The following is a 16,032-nucleotide window of genomic DNA, read 5'->3' on the forward strand; positions in this document are numbered from 1 at the left end:
ATGGCCTAGGCTTGAGAGGAACTGGAAAGCTCTGTCGGTAGCATCTAGGAGCTCACACAACACCCTTTTGAGGGGAGCATGATTCTAATCTCCATTTTACAGAGTAAACTGGTGCACAGATGAACCGGAACCCCGCCTTCCCTGCCCTCTCCAACCCCTGAGTTGCCTTGCCTGGGTCCCAAGCTTGAAGCTGGGGCCACAGACCACACTGCTTCTAGATTAGGCCAAGCAGTCAGAAACCCTGATTCCCTGGGTCTGTGCTGGCAGGAGCACATGCTGTCACATGCTCCCTTCTGAGGCACGCTTTCCCATTCCAGGCCTAGCTGTTTATCTTTTCTTCAGGAAGTTCATCTGAAATACACATCTCGTGATGGCCTTTCGGCTGCACTGAATCTGTTTAGGCTATAACCTTACAGTCAGGGCAGCAGCTGAGTAACTCAAACGGGGACTCGGGGAGAGGAGAATAAACGTGTTTGTAATTTTTAGAACAGAGCTAAGAATAAAAAATAAATAAATAAAAGTCAAAAGAAGTTGTTAGTGGATCTGAACCAGGGCTCTGTGGACTCTGAAGCTAAGGGGATTCAAGTGACTGACCCCCACTGGAAGACTCCCCCAATTCTCAGGCAAGACTTCCCAATGCTCTATTTCCAGAACACTTGCTAGCTCAATGGGGAATTCAGAACCTGGGACTTAGACCCAGTGATATTTGGGGGATGACCACACAGAGCTCTGCTACCAGGTGGCCCTGAACCTGCACAAGGGGAGACATAACCCCAGGGCCTCTCCTAGTTCCAAGTCTGGGGTCTGAGAAGCAGCAAAATTGCTAAGCGAAGGAAACCGATGGGTAGCAACAGGGAAACTGGCTGACTTCAGTTTCTTGGGTTCTAGCGAAGTCACTCGGAATGACGCCATCAGTACTGGGAGGAATGAGAATTCCCAGGGTGCCATAAATTATCACACATAAAAGGAATGTAAGGGCTTTCCAGTGGCCAGGGGCGTCAGACAAACGGTATGCGTGTTCTAGCTCATCTGCTGCATGGATGACTTCATGCCAGAGCCCTGGTGACACAGGCAGGCTCTAGGCAACAACTTCAACGGGTTACAGCTAGGGCTCCTTGGGAAGCCCGCCTGCCATTCTTTCCACAGGTGGGCTGAAGCCCCAGAACAAAGGCCTGCCAAAGTCACATCGCAAGCCAGGGCAAGAGAACCCTAATTTACCGAGCACAGGCATGGGGTGGAGAGGAGCACAAAATGGCAGAGACCATGATGAGGCTGGACATAAGCCGCAGAGACTAACAAAAGACCTGTTCCTCGACCCCTCTCCCTGAGCTGCCTAGCTCTGGAATGGCTGGGTGGGGTTGGGAGAAGGGCCACCTTCCCCACACTGCTGTGGCTCCTTCCAGGCCTCCTGGCTGCCCTATGGGCGCCTTTCGATATCATTGGAGCTGGCCACCTCATCCTGCCTGGGCCCATTAGCTTGCTCCCCCTGCTCAGCTTAGAAGCGGAGTGAAAATTAATGGAGAGTTAATCAGCTGAGAAAGGGATATTAATAGACTTGCCCCGCCCCCAGCCTTCCCCGGCTCATCTCAGGCTGGAGGAAAAGGAGCTTTGCAGAAACCTTAGTGAAATGCTCCATTTGGGGGTGGGAGTGGCTTGAAGGAATGGTACAGAGCAGAACAGAGAGCCAAAAGAACACACAGAGATCTTTGCCTGTCCAAGGAAGCCTTCGTGAGTTTGTAGACACTGAGGAAGTCACCCACGGCCCAGCATGCCCTTCTTCTAAGAGGGCCCACAAATTCCCAGCATCTTTAAGGACTGGTGACATCCTCTATCCTTACCACACCAAGAAATAGTGATACAGTCCCTGTTCCCTCTTCATTCCTCACATAGGGAAACTGAGGCCCTGTAAAAGTTAGCTTGCCAAGGCCGCATAGCATGAAATAACCAATCATCTGTTTATTCTAGAACGCTCACTAAGTGCCTGTCATACCTGGACCCCAAGACTTTGGGACACACAGAAAATGGAAAGCAATGCCCATGTCCCCAGATCTTGTCAACCCTCAGCAATATAGCTTGCTCTCTTTTCTCTTAGTTTGTTCCTGTAGCAACGGTGCCATTAGATTGTCAAAACAGGGCACTGACTCCATTGTGCCCCCCTCGCAGGATGAAACTGTCTAAGTTAATGGCAGAAAGAGGATCAGAACCAGCGGACCCTGGGTCTCAGTTCATGGCTTTGGAAGAGGTCATAACACCTACTAACTGGACCCTTACCATGTGCAAAGATTCCAGAAAAGAGCAAACGATTGTCTTCAGGGAGAGCACAGACAGAAGATGAGTATCCATGAGCAGAAGTGATCAGGAGGGGTGACCCATGGCTTTATTTATATGATGACTACTTATTTTAGGGCTGGGCACAATGCTTGACACAGCCAGGGTAAAGTTCTGGGGTACAATATGCAAACTGAGAACACAGCCCCAGAGTTCACGAAGGGGTGGAGGGATGCCACACAGACAGTGATGGCGACAGACTCTAGTCACATTATCACCCGTGCAGCAGGTGCAGCTGTGTGCAGTGGCCTGGGGGAAGTGGGCGTGAAGGGGAGAGGTCCTGGTGTAAGCGCTCAGCCCACTGTGAGCACTGACTGCTCACCGAACTGGGAGCCTCTGCAGGCTCATTCAGCTCTGAGTGCATCGCACCCATGACATGACTTCTCCCGAGGACTGCTGAGGCTCTGGCTAGGAGCAGTAGGTGTGGGGCCTGTGTAGTCTCCTGGGTTTGGTCCCCAGCAGCACGCTGACTCCACTTGTACATTAGCTCTCTGCAATCTGAAAGCCTTTTTGAAAAACATCTGTACCCTAAGAGAGAGGGGAGCAATGTTGTTTTCGCACAGTGTTTAAGTTTAGTGTTTGTTTAATGGAGAGGGCTGATGAGACAAAGCATTTGCCCTGTGAGCAAGAGGACTGAGTTTAGGGCTCAGAACCCATGTTTAAAACAAAAAAGAAAGGAAGGAAGGAAGGAAGGAAGGAAGGAAGGAAGGAAGGAAGGAAGGAAGGAAGGAAGAACGAAAAACAGACAAGAGTGGCAGCATGTACTTGTTATTGCAGGGTTAGGGAGGAAGTGGAAACAGGTGATTTCTAGGCAATACATGGTGAGACTCTGTCTCTAAAACAAACACAGACAAGAAACAAGGTATATGGTGCCTGAGGAATGACAGACGTAGTCCTCTGACCTACACACACACACACACACACACACACACACACACAGAGAGAGAGAGAGAGAGAGAGAGAGAGAGAGAGAGAGAGAGAGAGAGAGAGAGAGAGACAGAGACAGAGACAGAGAGAGAGACAGAGAGAGAGAGAGACAGAGAGCGCCAGCCACTGGGACTGAGAGTACTCTGCAGAATGGCTGGTTTGGTTGAACCTCTAGGGGCTCTTTCTGGTAAGAGCTGCTGGGAGAACCCAGTGAGGCAGGAACAGTACTGCAGAGACGCTCAGTCACCAGCCCCATCCCAGAGGCCTGATCACAAAGTCCTGGCTCGGGAAGCAGGTCGGATTTGTGTTTCTGAGGCTGTTATTTGGGGCACAGCATGGGAATCGGGGGAGGGGGCCCACCTGGAAGAGCTCGGCGTCATCAGGGCTGTACTGGCTGGGCTCAGTCTCTGAGGTCTCCGGGCACCACTGCAGCTCCCCGAAGCACGCGGCTGAGTCAAAGTCACTGGTGTCCAGCTGGGAGAGGTCGAGCTCCGGCAGGTCAGCACACAGCTGTTCCTCCCCGGATTCCCCACCCTGAGGAGACAGGAGGGAAAGAGGTGGTCAGAGCTGACTGTGGCCACACCTAGCCAGGAACCTGCTCATTCATAAGGGCTGTTGATCTGGACCCTCTACCAAGACCCAGATTTGTCAAATAACCAATAAGTGTAAAGATCTGCCTCATTCCTTAAAACTACTGAGCCTGCTGGAAGGTAAGGTGGGCCCTGCAGCACAAAGCCCCGCTGCTCTCTTTCCTTTTCCTCTGTACTCCTACACATCCCTCAAGGCCCTGCCCACACAGCTTGTCTTTCTTACAAGGACTGCTTCGCTGAGAACTTTATTAGGGCCAGTAAACAGTAACCATTTTATATAAGTGCCCCTCACCTGGAACACAATGTCTCATGGCTAATGTCCTTTTTTAATAATCACAGAACAGAACAAGGAGCTAATAATGTCTGACACTGAGTGATTCCCAAGCTTTCGTGAGACACCTAAGTCCACAGGCACGTTGGAAGATTATTGATAATGTCTGAAGTGTGGAAGACCACCTAGACGATAAGTTGGAAATAAAACTGTAACACGCCTCTATTACAGAATACCACAGTCCTATCGAAAAGAATGAGGCCGATCTAGGGATCGTCTTGGAGACCTGCCAGAGAAAAACCTAAGCTGCAGAAGAGACTCACGCAGCAGGCAATCCCCATGCGTAGGGGAGGACGTGGCAACCATGCTGCAAGCTTCCCCCCTTTAGGATAACATCCACATGAGCTCACAGGAAGGGGTCTGCAGAGCCCCTCACTCATCTGCAGCCAGGTGAGGGCAGGAGGAAGTGAGGGGACTTTGGCAGCAGCACCACCCTGACCAACGGCCAGCTGCATCCTCATTTCCTGGGATTTTTTCCATTTATTTATTTACTGGATTTTCGAGACAGGGTTTCTCTGTAGTTTTTGGTGCCTGTCCTGGAACTAGCTCTTGTAGACCAGGCTGGCATCGAACTCATGGAGATCCGCCTGCCTCTGCCTCCCGAGTGCAAGGATTAAAGGCATGCGCCACCACTGTCCGGCTCCTTTTCTTTTTTAAAAAATAATTTATTTATTTTAAGCACATCAGTGTTTTTGCCTACAGGTTTGTCTGTATGAGGGTGTCAGATCCCCTAGAACAGGAGTTATAGACAATTGTGAGCTGCCATGTGGGTGCTGGGAATTGAACCCAGGTCCTCTAGAAGAGCAGCCGGTGCTTTTAACTGCTGAGCCATCTCTCTAGCCCCATCTGAGGATTTTTTTTTTTTTCAACGCAAACCCTCGGGCCAGCCCACCTCTGCTGGGTCACAAGCTGTTGACTTTCTCACTGGTACCCAAAGGCACCCATCACCAATTATGGGACTGCCCTGATGTTCAGAAACCCTCGAGGCAGCCAGGGCAGCACTGCAGTGGAACACCACAGATTTGAGAAAGGCAGCTAAGGCCTGGCTATCCAGAGTCTAAATTTCTACTCATCAGCCATAAGTCTGATAGGGAAAGCCATTCGCATGACCCTCTGAAACCCAACTGTCTCACTATAAAATGGGTACAGCACCAGGCTTACAGGCAATTGAGGTGGTGTTACAGTCCAGCTCAGTAAGTGCTCAATAAATATCAGCTAAGGGCAGGGTAGTGACCTCAGAGAAAGACAATGGTCATAATAAAAGCAGCAGTGTTCTATGGTGGATGGGCGGGACCAGCCTCAGGGGGAAGGAAAGAAAGAGAGGGGGGGAAGGAAGGAAGGAAGGAAGGAAGGAAGGAAGGAAGGAAAGAAAGAAAGAAAGAAAGAAAGAAAGAAAGAAAGAAAGAAAGAAAGAAAGAAAGGCAAACAGGACACTTAAGAGAAATAGGCTTTCCCCTGGCCTTTTCCTAATTGTTCCCACTTACTAGGCCTCATAAATTATGAATAAATGTATATAATTAGCTCAACTTGAAACAGGAAAAGGGCTTTTACCCAAATTTGGGTCAAATATCTTAATTGGCATTTTGCAAGAATCCTGCCTATATGGGCAGCATGGGAACCAGGACCCTGCACACGGCCATTCCCAGCTGAGTCTCAGGCCAAGCAGCACTGTCAGCAAATGTGCTCTGGGGACAAGTCCCCACCGTCCCCTCTCTCCATCTTCCCCACTACACGGATACCCAGTAGCCCTAAGTATTGAGCTGCAAGTTACTCAACCTCATACTAGAGAATATGCAACAGCCAAGGGTGGGAATAGATAAAAGCGACCACTGTCCTCTCAGAGGTGGACCCCTGGGGGCTGAGGGAGGGATCACACAGAAAGAATGATGACAGTCATCGCTACTTATCGGTACAGAAAATTCCAGAAGTAAGCAATTCATAAGTTTTTAATTATGCATCATTCCGATTAGCATGATGAAGTCTTAAGTAGTCAGGCCCAGTCTCTGAGTCGTCCATGTGTCCAGTGTATCCACAGGGTGTGTACCATCACCCATTAGGGTCTCCAGAGTCATCCTCCCTTCCAGACAGATTGCTGTGGCAAGGCAGTGCTGTGTTCAGTGACCTCCTATCTCAGAGCAAATGCCCCCAAGTTCAAGAGCAACAATGCTGCTGTCAGGGCATGCTAATGTGGAGCCATGATGCACTCCTCATAACGGAAAAGACAGGCATGCATTCTAAGCAGAATAGACAAGAGTCTTGTGACAAGGTGGGTTAAGATCTAAGAAGCGATCTAAGAATTTGTGAGCCAGGTGGTGGTGGCGCACGCCTTTAATCCCAGCACTCAGGAGGAGGCAGAGGCAGGCGGATCTCTTTGAGTTTAAGGCCATCCTGGCCTATAGAGTGAGTTCCAGCAAAGGCTTCAAAGCTACAGAAAAACCCTGTCTTGAAAAACAAAAAAAAACAAAAAACAACAAAAAAAAAGAGGGGGATAAGAAATTCAAGCTGGTTTTGCTATCACACCTCAAGTGTTTATGGTTAAGGTCGCAGCACAGAATGGGGCACAGTAAAGGTGGAAAGGGCTTCAGATTTTGTGTGTATGCATAGAAAAACGCTACAGTATTCAGGGTCTGGTGTGATCTGCAGCTTCAGGTACCTACTTGGGAACCTGAATACAAACTTCAAGAATAAGGATCACTGCGTGAATTGTGATGAGGCCAGTTAGAAGCTTCTGGGCCTTGCTGGGGAGCCTGAAGGTGACAGGAGACATGTTGCCTCAACTCTGAATTCCTGCAGTAAGCCAGCCACACCAGCTCTGAATCACCTATGTTCGGTCACTGCAGCCACTAAGGGTAGCTACCTCTTGGCACTTCTGTTCCCTTTGTGCTCAGTTGGTCTGGGGCAATGCAGATGGCTTTGGCTTTTGTGGACAGTCAGTTGCTTTGCTTCTATGTTTGGGCCACTGTAAGTCTGGAATAATTGTGTATAAGTCTTTTAGTGGACATATGTCTTTATTCTCTGGGATGAATATTAGGTCTGGATTTGCTGGTTATTTGGAGCATGGGAGCTGAGTGTTGAAGGGGTGAGGTGGGGGCAGGTAAGGCTTCCTAAAAGAGCAGACAGAAGCCAGGTGATGGAGGAGGCAGGAGGGCATTAGTCAGGGCAAAGACCTCAGCGAGGGCGAGCCTAGAACATGCTGACATGGAGCAGCAGAGGTGCTGAGGTCAGCAGGCTTCAGCTCATTGTCTTGAGCTGGGGGGTAGCAGCAATGGCGGTGGATGAAGAGGCAGGTGGAAGCCGGATCAGGTGGGATTGCAGGAGATTTGGGTTTTACTCTGAGTATAATAGGGGTAGGATCAGCACGACAACAGTATTGGGCTGTTGGAGGCATACAGGAGACAGGAGGTGGCAAGCTGGAGAACCATCACCTAGGGCCTGGAGAACAGGAAGGAGGCCCTGAAGGTGAGACAGAAGGGTACGAGACAGCAGGGGCCTGCTGACCGGCACAGCCTTCAGCAGTCAGTGTTTCTGCTACCCCAGGAACTCAGGGAGGCTACCTCCATAGCATCCTCTTTTTAGAAACAGCACAGAATCGAAGAAGTCTCAGAACCCCAGCTCAGCCGGGAGTCAGCAGTCCTGAAAGGTGGTCCAGGTGATGGAAGCCCTGGGAGGTGGAGACTGTGGAGGAACCTGATGAAACGACTGGAGGGTGTGGCACGGTGGGCAAGCGCCTGTGTTTAGCATGTGCAAAGCTCTAGGTTCGGTCCCCAGTACTGCCAACGGGAAAGCAGCACAACGAAGATTCTTCCCCAAGACACAAGTATGCACATAGAATTCATGCAGCTCTGAGGTCTTCACACAGCTGCTCTACCTCCTTCCCTTTGCAGATGTGGAAACTGAGGCTCAAGGGGGATAATGGGTCTGCTCAGGGTCATCCGGGAGTGTCCCTTTTTGGCAACCACACCACCTCCTTCACAAAATGCCCATAAAGGCCCATGATGGCTGCACATATTGATCCCCACAACAGCTCAACATACTCAGAGCATAGCCAGCATATAAAAATAAAGAACCTCGGCTTAGTAGTCCTGTCAATTAGGCTCAAGACTGCTCTCCAGCTAAAAACCATTAGGCGCTCTGCTAATGGGACATTCTTGGCCCTCTCTACATTTAGAGGCTTGTGAGGGGTGCCTAAGGTGACCCAGTTCCCTGGGAAAGGTCTCACTTGGGGCTTTCTGGCCCTGTCCCGGCCGCCTGCCTTCTGCAAGCTCGGCTGAGAGAGCCAAGAGGTCACAGAATAGGACTAATAGCCACTGCTATTATTGAGTGCTTGCTGTATGCCAAAAGCCATGCTAAGTGCCTCATATACGCCTTCTCATCAGAGTCCTAGAACATACCCAGGAGGGTAGATGCTACTGCCCCCACAGTACGGGGCAGGAGACTGGGACACGGGGGTCACTTGTGTTTATCGCTGTGGCTGCAATCACAGCTTACTACCTGTGCATGGCACATCAACAGCAGAAAAGGAAACAGCCTGGAGGCTAGCAGGCCGTCAGGCTGCCATCTGGGTCCCTCCGAGGTTTTCAAGAGAAGGAACTGCCCCGCCTCAATCCACTCTCTTAACTTTGCAGGTAGACATCCTCCCTTTCTCTTACATTTCCCCTTTTGATGAGGACACTAGCCACGCCAGATCAAGGCCTACCTACCTGACCTCAATTGAGACTGGTCTTTTCTGTAAACACCTTATCTCTAAATCACCCAAGGTCCCAGAGAGGTGAGGCCGAGTCAAAGCCCAGGCTTTCCTCTCAAAAGCCGGTGCTACTGTTGGTGAGTGTGAGAGGAATATTGAAGACCATTCATTCCCACTTACAGACGGGAAGTGTGGCTTAGGTTGGGGGTTGGGAATGGCCCAAGTCGCGTGCCTGAGCAAGGACAGGTCAGGGGACAGCAACACCGCACCATGCTCCCAGCCTCCAGTGCACAACTTGTCGTCCCTGCCCTATTGGCTCTCCTATCAAGTTGCTGTGCCACATGCCCCTTCCTCTGGCAACGCCACACCCCTCATCCGAAAGGATTGTGGCTTCCTCAAGCCAGGGATAGAAATGACCCTGGCAGAGGATTTGCAAGGTTTCACTTCGGACTCACAGAAGTGGCTTCACTGGAAGCCTGTGTATCTTTGTTGGAAATCGATCCCCTGCTTCAGAAAGAATGCATCTTCAGGAAAAAAAAAATGTCCAGTCCAGTTTTCCAGTTTGCAATCAGCAAATCTCCTGGCTTACTCCAGGGCCCAGAGCAAATTCTCAGAATTCCTTGAGTGGAAGGGAGGAGGGATGGCAGGTAGATTCAGGGACAGATTGGGTACTAGACCTAGACAGTACTTTGTGTCTCAGTGGATTCGAAGAACTCAAGACTGGACAGATCACAGAAAGATTTGGCCCCTCTTGCCAAAATATTTCATATAGTTCTTGAATTTATCAAATGTCTCAGAGCTGCAAAAGCTCTGAACTCAGCAGGAAATAAACATATCAGCAAGTGAATTAAGAAGGAATTTCAGAGCAGAAACACAAGTACGAAAAGCATGACTGACTGACCTGGCCTTGCTGCCTGTACCGCCTCTGAGATCAAGACAGTGATTCTCGCTTAGTTTTACAGGCGAACACTGCCATCAAGGAGAGTCCTACCTCCAGGGCCTCTTAAAAAGGAAAGAAGAGGGCTGGAGAGATAGCTCAGTGGTTAAGAGCATTGCCTGCTCTTCTAAAGGTCCTGAGTTCAACTCCTGGCAACCACATGGTGGCTCACAACCATCTGTAATGAGGTCTGGTGCCCTCTTCTGGCCTGCAGACATACACACAGACAGAATATTGTATGCATAATAAATAAATATTGTATGCATAATAAATAGATAGATAGATAGATAGATAGATAGATAGATAGATAGATAGATAGATAAATGGAAGGAAGATAGGCCAAGCTTGGCACATGCCAGGCTCTCCGTGAGTATCTCTGAGTACTGCAGACTGAACGTTGTGACTCCACAAATTTGTATGTTGAAATCCTAACCATCTAGTTAAAGGATGATGATGTCAGGGGATGGGGCACTTGGGAGGTGACTGGGACATAGGGTAGAGCTCGTGTGAGTGAGATTAGTGTCCTTAGAACAGAAAGCCTTAGCAGCCATTACTAATCCATTACAACTAGCCTAGTCCAGACCATGATCCTGAACTCCTTTCTAAGGAAGGAAGGAATGAAGGAAATACACACAAGCTCCCCACAAAAGCCATTTCCTTTCACAAATGTTTTTTTTTTTTCCTTCTTCTCTGACATCCCTCCTTTGGTCTGCCTCTTAATCCATTCCCTCGCAAGGGAGAGAAGTCTGCCGACTATCCTTGGGAACCTGCTCTTTCCCCAAAGCCAGGTGATTAAAATAAGCAAGTCTGCCCAAGTAAGAAGGATTGGATACAGGTTTTGTGGAGCATTTAGTTAAGAGGGCTCAGCTATTCTAGACAGGCCGGCAGCCATCTTTGCCGGCGCCTAGGAACAGAAGCTAGGGCAATGCAGGGTGAAGCAGGAGGGAGGGATCCTAACAAAATAATTTACACCCTGGAACCAGCTGTGTCTGAAGGTAGTGAGTCCCTGCACCGTCCAGCTGTGCAAGTGAATAAATCCCCCTTCTAAACTGCGTGCGAGTTGGAGTCTGCCTCACTTATCAATGACAAAGTGATGGCTAATTCATCTCTCTTACATTAAAAAAAAAATCCAATCTTCTTGTTGTCTTCCAAATTAATACAAAACTCCTAAAGAGGAGTCTAGAAGAATGGTAAGGAGCGTAAGAAAGCTTTACCTCCCCTCCCCCAAATACTTACAGCATCATCAAAAATAACGCACAAAAAGCACAAACGCAAGAAAGAATAAATAGACAAAATGGAGACACTCTAAGCCCAGTCTGAAAAGTACAGAACTGCCTGAAATCATAGCTCCTTGGAAGGGCGTACCCCTAAACACTCAGGCCTTAAAGCCTCGGGCCAGGCAACCATGGAAGTATCTGGCCTTGGGCCAACTGAACGTTAACACGATGCCCAGATGCCCAGCCCTTTACAGCCAGGCCCCCAACCTCTAGCCAAGCAAGCAGTCAGGGACCCTCAGAGAAGGTGTCCAGGTCTCCTAAGAATGGATCCTCCAGCTCAGAGAGCAACACAGGTCCAGTATTCAGAGCTGGCCATGAGCCTATTCCTGTCAGCTGCAAAGGAGCCAAGGTAGCAGTGTGCTTGAGACAACAGCTCTGCCCCAGGGGCGGGGCATCAGAACCACCCTGGACAGCAACCTCTGTGTCCCAGCAGAATTTCTTACCGTGCTAGTGTTTCTGTTGCAGGCAAACCTAATTCTGTCGGGCCTTTTGTATGCTGCGCAGTCTCCAGCTGACTGGCCAAGCAGGTTAGCTGGCATGCTCCTAGCCTGCAATACCCTCATTGCTCACCCGCCTGCTCTCCTGAGTCTGTGCTCTGCTAGAGACTGCTTCCTCCCCACTCATTTGTTTGGAGCCCTACAAACTTGAAAGAGTTCCTAACTAGAAAATGTTAGTAGACTTAGGTGTGGGCGGTGGAAGGATCCAGTAAGTCTGAGTTGCTAAAACAAACAAACAACAAACAAAACTGCTGTCAAATTTTATGCAGATGAGATCCGGATCAAAGATGAGACATTGAGGAAGAAGGAGATCTCCATCAAAGATGAGGAGACAGTGGCAAGGTCTCTGATCCTAGCAGGCATCTCGGATCCAACTATGTGGCTCCCCCTCAGCAAGACACTGGGGTTCTGGCCCTGGGGTGGGGGCTATGCAGGAATGACGGGGACTCTCAGTACCAAAGTCCTCTAGTCAAAGAGGCAATATGGAGGCCCAGAACACATGGCTTTTTAAGAGGATATATACAACATTCCATGACTCGATGCTTTTCCCACCCCCTCCACTGCCCCTCTCTCCACCATCAGATAACACGTGACTGCTGTACACCTCTTCCACTTCCACTGCCCTGGAAACAGCCTTGTATCAGCTGAGGGGCACCATAGGAGGTAGGGCGCTGGTACGATCCCTTGCCTCACTTTTCCAAATGATTCTCTTATCTTGCATGTGAAGAAATTACAGAAAGGGGACAAGGGGTCGTCTCTCAAGATCCACACAAGTAGCTCCTAGCAAGGTTGTACAACTAGGATCTCCCTGTATAAGCCCTTTGCAATATGACAGGTCACTTCCTCAACAGCTGTGGTCCGTGGAAATTCCGGGTTAGATTCCTGCCTGCCTTGCAGAAAGAAGGGAAAGAGAAGAGAGGTCCACAGGGCAGGTCCTATCTTGCTTCATTATGGCCTCCCTCCTCTTTGTGGCCTCCAAGCAGTCCCTTATCTCTCTGAGATCTGTGAGCTTGGGTTGCTGGGTGGGATGGGATTACCTGGGGGTGGGGAACTTTCACAGGGTCTGATGCAGGCCTTTGGAATCAAACTTCCATTGTTTGGCACCTGGGTCTGATGGGTGGTACTCTCTTCTCTACCCAGGGCAGCAGGGATACTGGTCAGTGACATCAGGACCTCTCAGCAGGCACACCAATACCCAGGCCCAGGAAGGCACTGTTTGTTTTTAAACAATAGAAGCTTAGTGTATGCTGTGACTTGGGCTATGCACTTTGTGTTTGCCTGTCCTTGCAGTTGATTGCATGCACTTGAACTCAAGAGTCTCTTGAATTCCCACGAGAGTGGCAGGAAAGACACTTGCTCGACTGCCAAGTGATGCGTGTATGAACATCCAGAGGCAGAGCTGGCCCTGGCTGCGTCTTGCTATTCATAGGCAGCCATTGTGCCTCTGAGCATCTCCAGAGTCGCCCGCATGAAGCAGGGAGGGAGCATGTGGGCTCCCCACCTGGGGCCCTCTGCGAGGGCACCCTTCACCTGCCAGCGGCTGCTTCCCTTGTGGTCTCTAACCCATGGCCGCTTGACCAGACCACCCTGACTCTGGCTTTGCCAGAGCCCTGCTGAGATTCTCTCAATAAGCACTTCATTTTCTGGAATAATTTTTAACTACTTTCAAGCATACAATTTAGAGGCATTAACTATATCCACACTGTTGTGCAACCATCACGCCACCCACTTCCTGAACTTTCCCCGACTTTAAATGTATCTATTCCTCAGCTAGGAGCTCCCCAGCAGCAGAGCCCTGTCCTGCACCCCGCCGTAACCCCAGTGCACAGCACAATGTTTGGCATGCAGTAGCTGCTCAACGAAGATGCGTGCAATAAATGGAACAAGTGTCTTGTGAACTGTGCAGGGCAGTGAGCAAAAGCCAAAGAGTACGTGTTAATTTTTTTCCCAGACAACTCCCAAACAAAGCTCCATTGCCTCAGTTAACCACATAATAATTTCATGTCTGGGAAACCTTGTGGGAGGGGGGCGGAGAGGGGAGGGCGAACTGCCCCGTGCTCCTGTTCTTTCCCAGTTCTAGGCCCCTTTGTGAGGTCAAGAATCAAGATATGTGACCATACAAACCAGCTGGCATCAACACTCACCATTCCAGCACCAGCCTCTCTGCCCAACGCAACATTTATCGGTGGCTGAAGGGCAGGCCCAAAAATAAACCGCTAGGATCAAATGCCACTCGGAGCTGCTCTTTTGATACTCTTGGAGGCTCTGGGACGGGGCTGGCAGGGATTGGGTGGCGGGGGGGGTGTGCCACAGTAACGTACAGAGACTGGAAGGCAGAGCCCTAGCTGAGAGGAGAGGAAGGGAGGCATCGGAAAGCCAGGCAGCCAAGGCTATCCTATTTTAAAATTCAAGAAGGGGCAGGGGGAAGGAGAGGGAGAAGAGGAGACAAAAGGTCCATCCATGGCTAACAAAATAACAGAACTCTAGATAAAGGTGGGGTAGGTTATACTGTGTTCCCCTTTTGCCTCTAGTATAACCACCCTGGCTCTCCCAAATTCCTGCCTTTATTTTTAAAATTGGTGTTTTTATACAGATTATGATGATTTTTTAAAAACAATGAACTGAAATACAATTTATTTTGATTATTGAATTATTTGCACAGTAGTAAGTGCTTTCTTGGCCACACCTGCCTTGGCCTTGGTGGAATACAATGAAGGAGTTACTGTATGTACAGGAGACTAAAATGGAATTATGCCCTAGGCATGTCATTAGCTGAGCCTTGGTAACCCCACTCCAATCTCTCTGCAATGGGATCTCTAAGCCTTCCCTGGCTGTGGAGTTGCCCTAGCCTGTTTGGTGTGGAAAAGCATTTGGGGAAGCTATGAAATGCCCTCCATAGGAAATACTATTAAATTCTTCTCAAAGTAGCAAAAGGACTAACAAGAGTAGTAAGCACCATTCAGTTTGGGACTTGGTTTTTGAGACAGGCCCTCAATACAGGTCCTCAATTAAACTCTTGGTCTCCTGCCTCAGCCTCTTGAAGATTGGCATTTTATATATAAACACACACACACACACACACACACACACACACACACGATACCACATCTGGCCGACAGAAGTTTGTTTGTTTATTCTATCTCTGTCTCTTTCTTGATACAACCCACACTTTTAGAAAAGGCTCTACCATTGAGATGCATCTACATATCTATAGTCATATATGTTTGTGCTTGTATTTATTAGTACTGTATGTGTGTATCCTGTGGGCATGTGTGTCACAGCAGATGTGTGGAAGTCAGAGAACACTCTGCGGAGTTGGTTCTCCCCCTCCAGGGGATTAAACTAAGGCAGTCTGGCTCTTGCATGACACTATCTTTCCCCAGCCCCCACCCACCTTGCCCATCTCGCCAGCCCTTGTTTGTCTGGTTTTCAAGAAATGGCCTCACTATGCTACCCAGGCTAGACTTGAGTGTGCTTTGTAGCCCAGGTGGGCCTTGAACTTGGGATCCTCTTTAGCCTTCTGAATAACTGGAATTATGGGCCTGCACCAGTAGGCTGTGCTGTCTGTCATTAAGTGAACTGTGAAATAAACACTCACTGTTTATAAAGGAATGAAGTCTGGCAAATGACTAGTGCTCATTTAAGAAGAATGAGAGGCCTTACAAGATGGCTCAGTGGATTAAGGAGCTTGTGGCCAAGCTTGGAGGCCCAAGTTTGATACCCACCTGGTAGAAGAGAGAAAACTACTAAAGTTGTTCTCTGACCTTCGTGTGGCACTGGCAGACAACTCCATCCCTCAAAATAAATACATAAATAAGTTTTTTGGTTGGGGAGGAGTGGAATGAGAGATGAGAGAAGATTCCTATTTTTTTCCCCAAATCAAGGCATTCTTTCACCTTCTGACTTACTAATAAGGCAAGTTAGGTATAATTCTGGACCTGGGAAATGCGCCTTCTTACCCCCTGAAGCTGAAAGTAGCGACCCCTGGAATCCTCACAACACTCTGTACCACTCTTTCCCTCATTCAAGAGGGTTCCCCAAATTAGAGTATATCTGGGGCTTGGCTAGAGCCTCCTGGGTCAGACAGCTGAGTACCTGGTTTGGGATGACAAAAACATTCTGGCCAGCCAGGCATGGTGGTGCATGCCTTTATTCCTAACACTCCAGGGGCAAAGGCAGGAAGGTCTCTGTGAGTCTGAGACCAGCTTGGTCTACATAGTGAATTCCAAGACAGCCAGAGTTACAGAGTAAGGACCGACCCTGCCTCAAAACAAACAAACCAAAAACTCATTTTGGAGATGGAGACCAAGGAGATTCTACAGCATGGCAAATGTATTTAATGCCTCCGTTTTGTATATATTAGTATATACACTTGTATACATTTTGTATACAATAGTGCTTTGTTTTACTACAATAAAAGCAGAAAGAATGTTTCAAAGTTTCAAAGATTAAAAAAGAAGA

At 49.0% G+C, this 16,032-nt stretch overlaps 1 protein-coding gene across 1 annotated transcript in view; it reads right to left on the minus strand.

Moving 5' to 3' along the window:
* The window catches only part of Ppargc1b (PPARG coactivator 1 beta), a 104,445-nt gene that overhangs the window by 22,140 nt on the left and 66,273 nt on the right, over window positions 1–16,032 (minus strand). The window contains exon 2 of the mRNA XM_038330344.1: window positions 3,616–3,789. Coding sequence (XP_038186272.1) covers window positions 3,616–3,789 — 174 coding nt within the window. The remainder of the gene's footprint in view (window positions 1–3,615; window positions 3,790–16,032) is intronic.

Source organism: Arvicola amphibius, chromosome 5 (assembly GCF_903992535.2).
Source record: "Arvicola amphibius chromosome 5, mArvAmp1.2, whole genome shotgun sequence".
NCBI lineage: Eukaryota > Metazoa > Chordata > Mammalia > Rodentia > Cricetidae > Arvicola > Arvicola amphibius.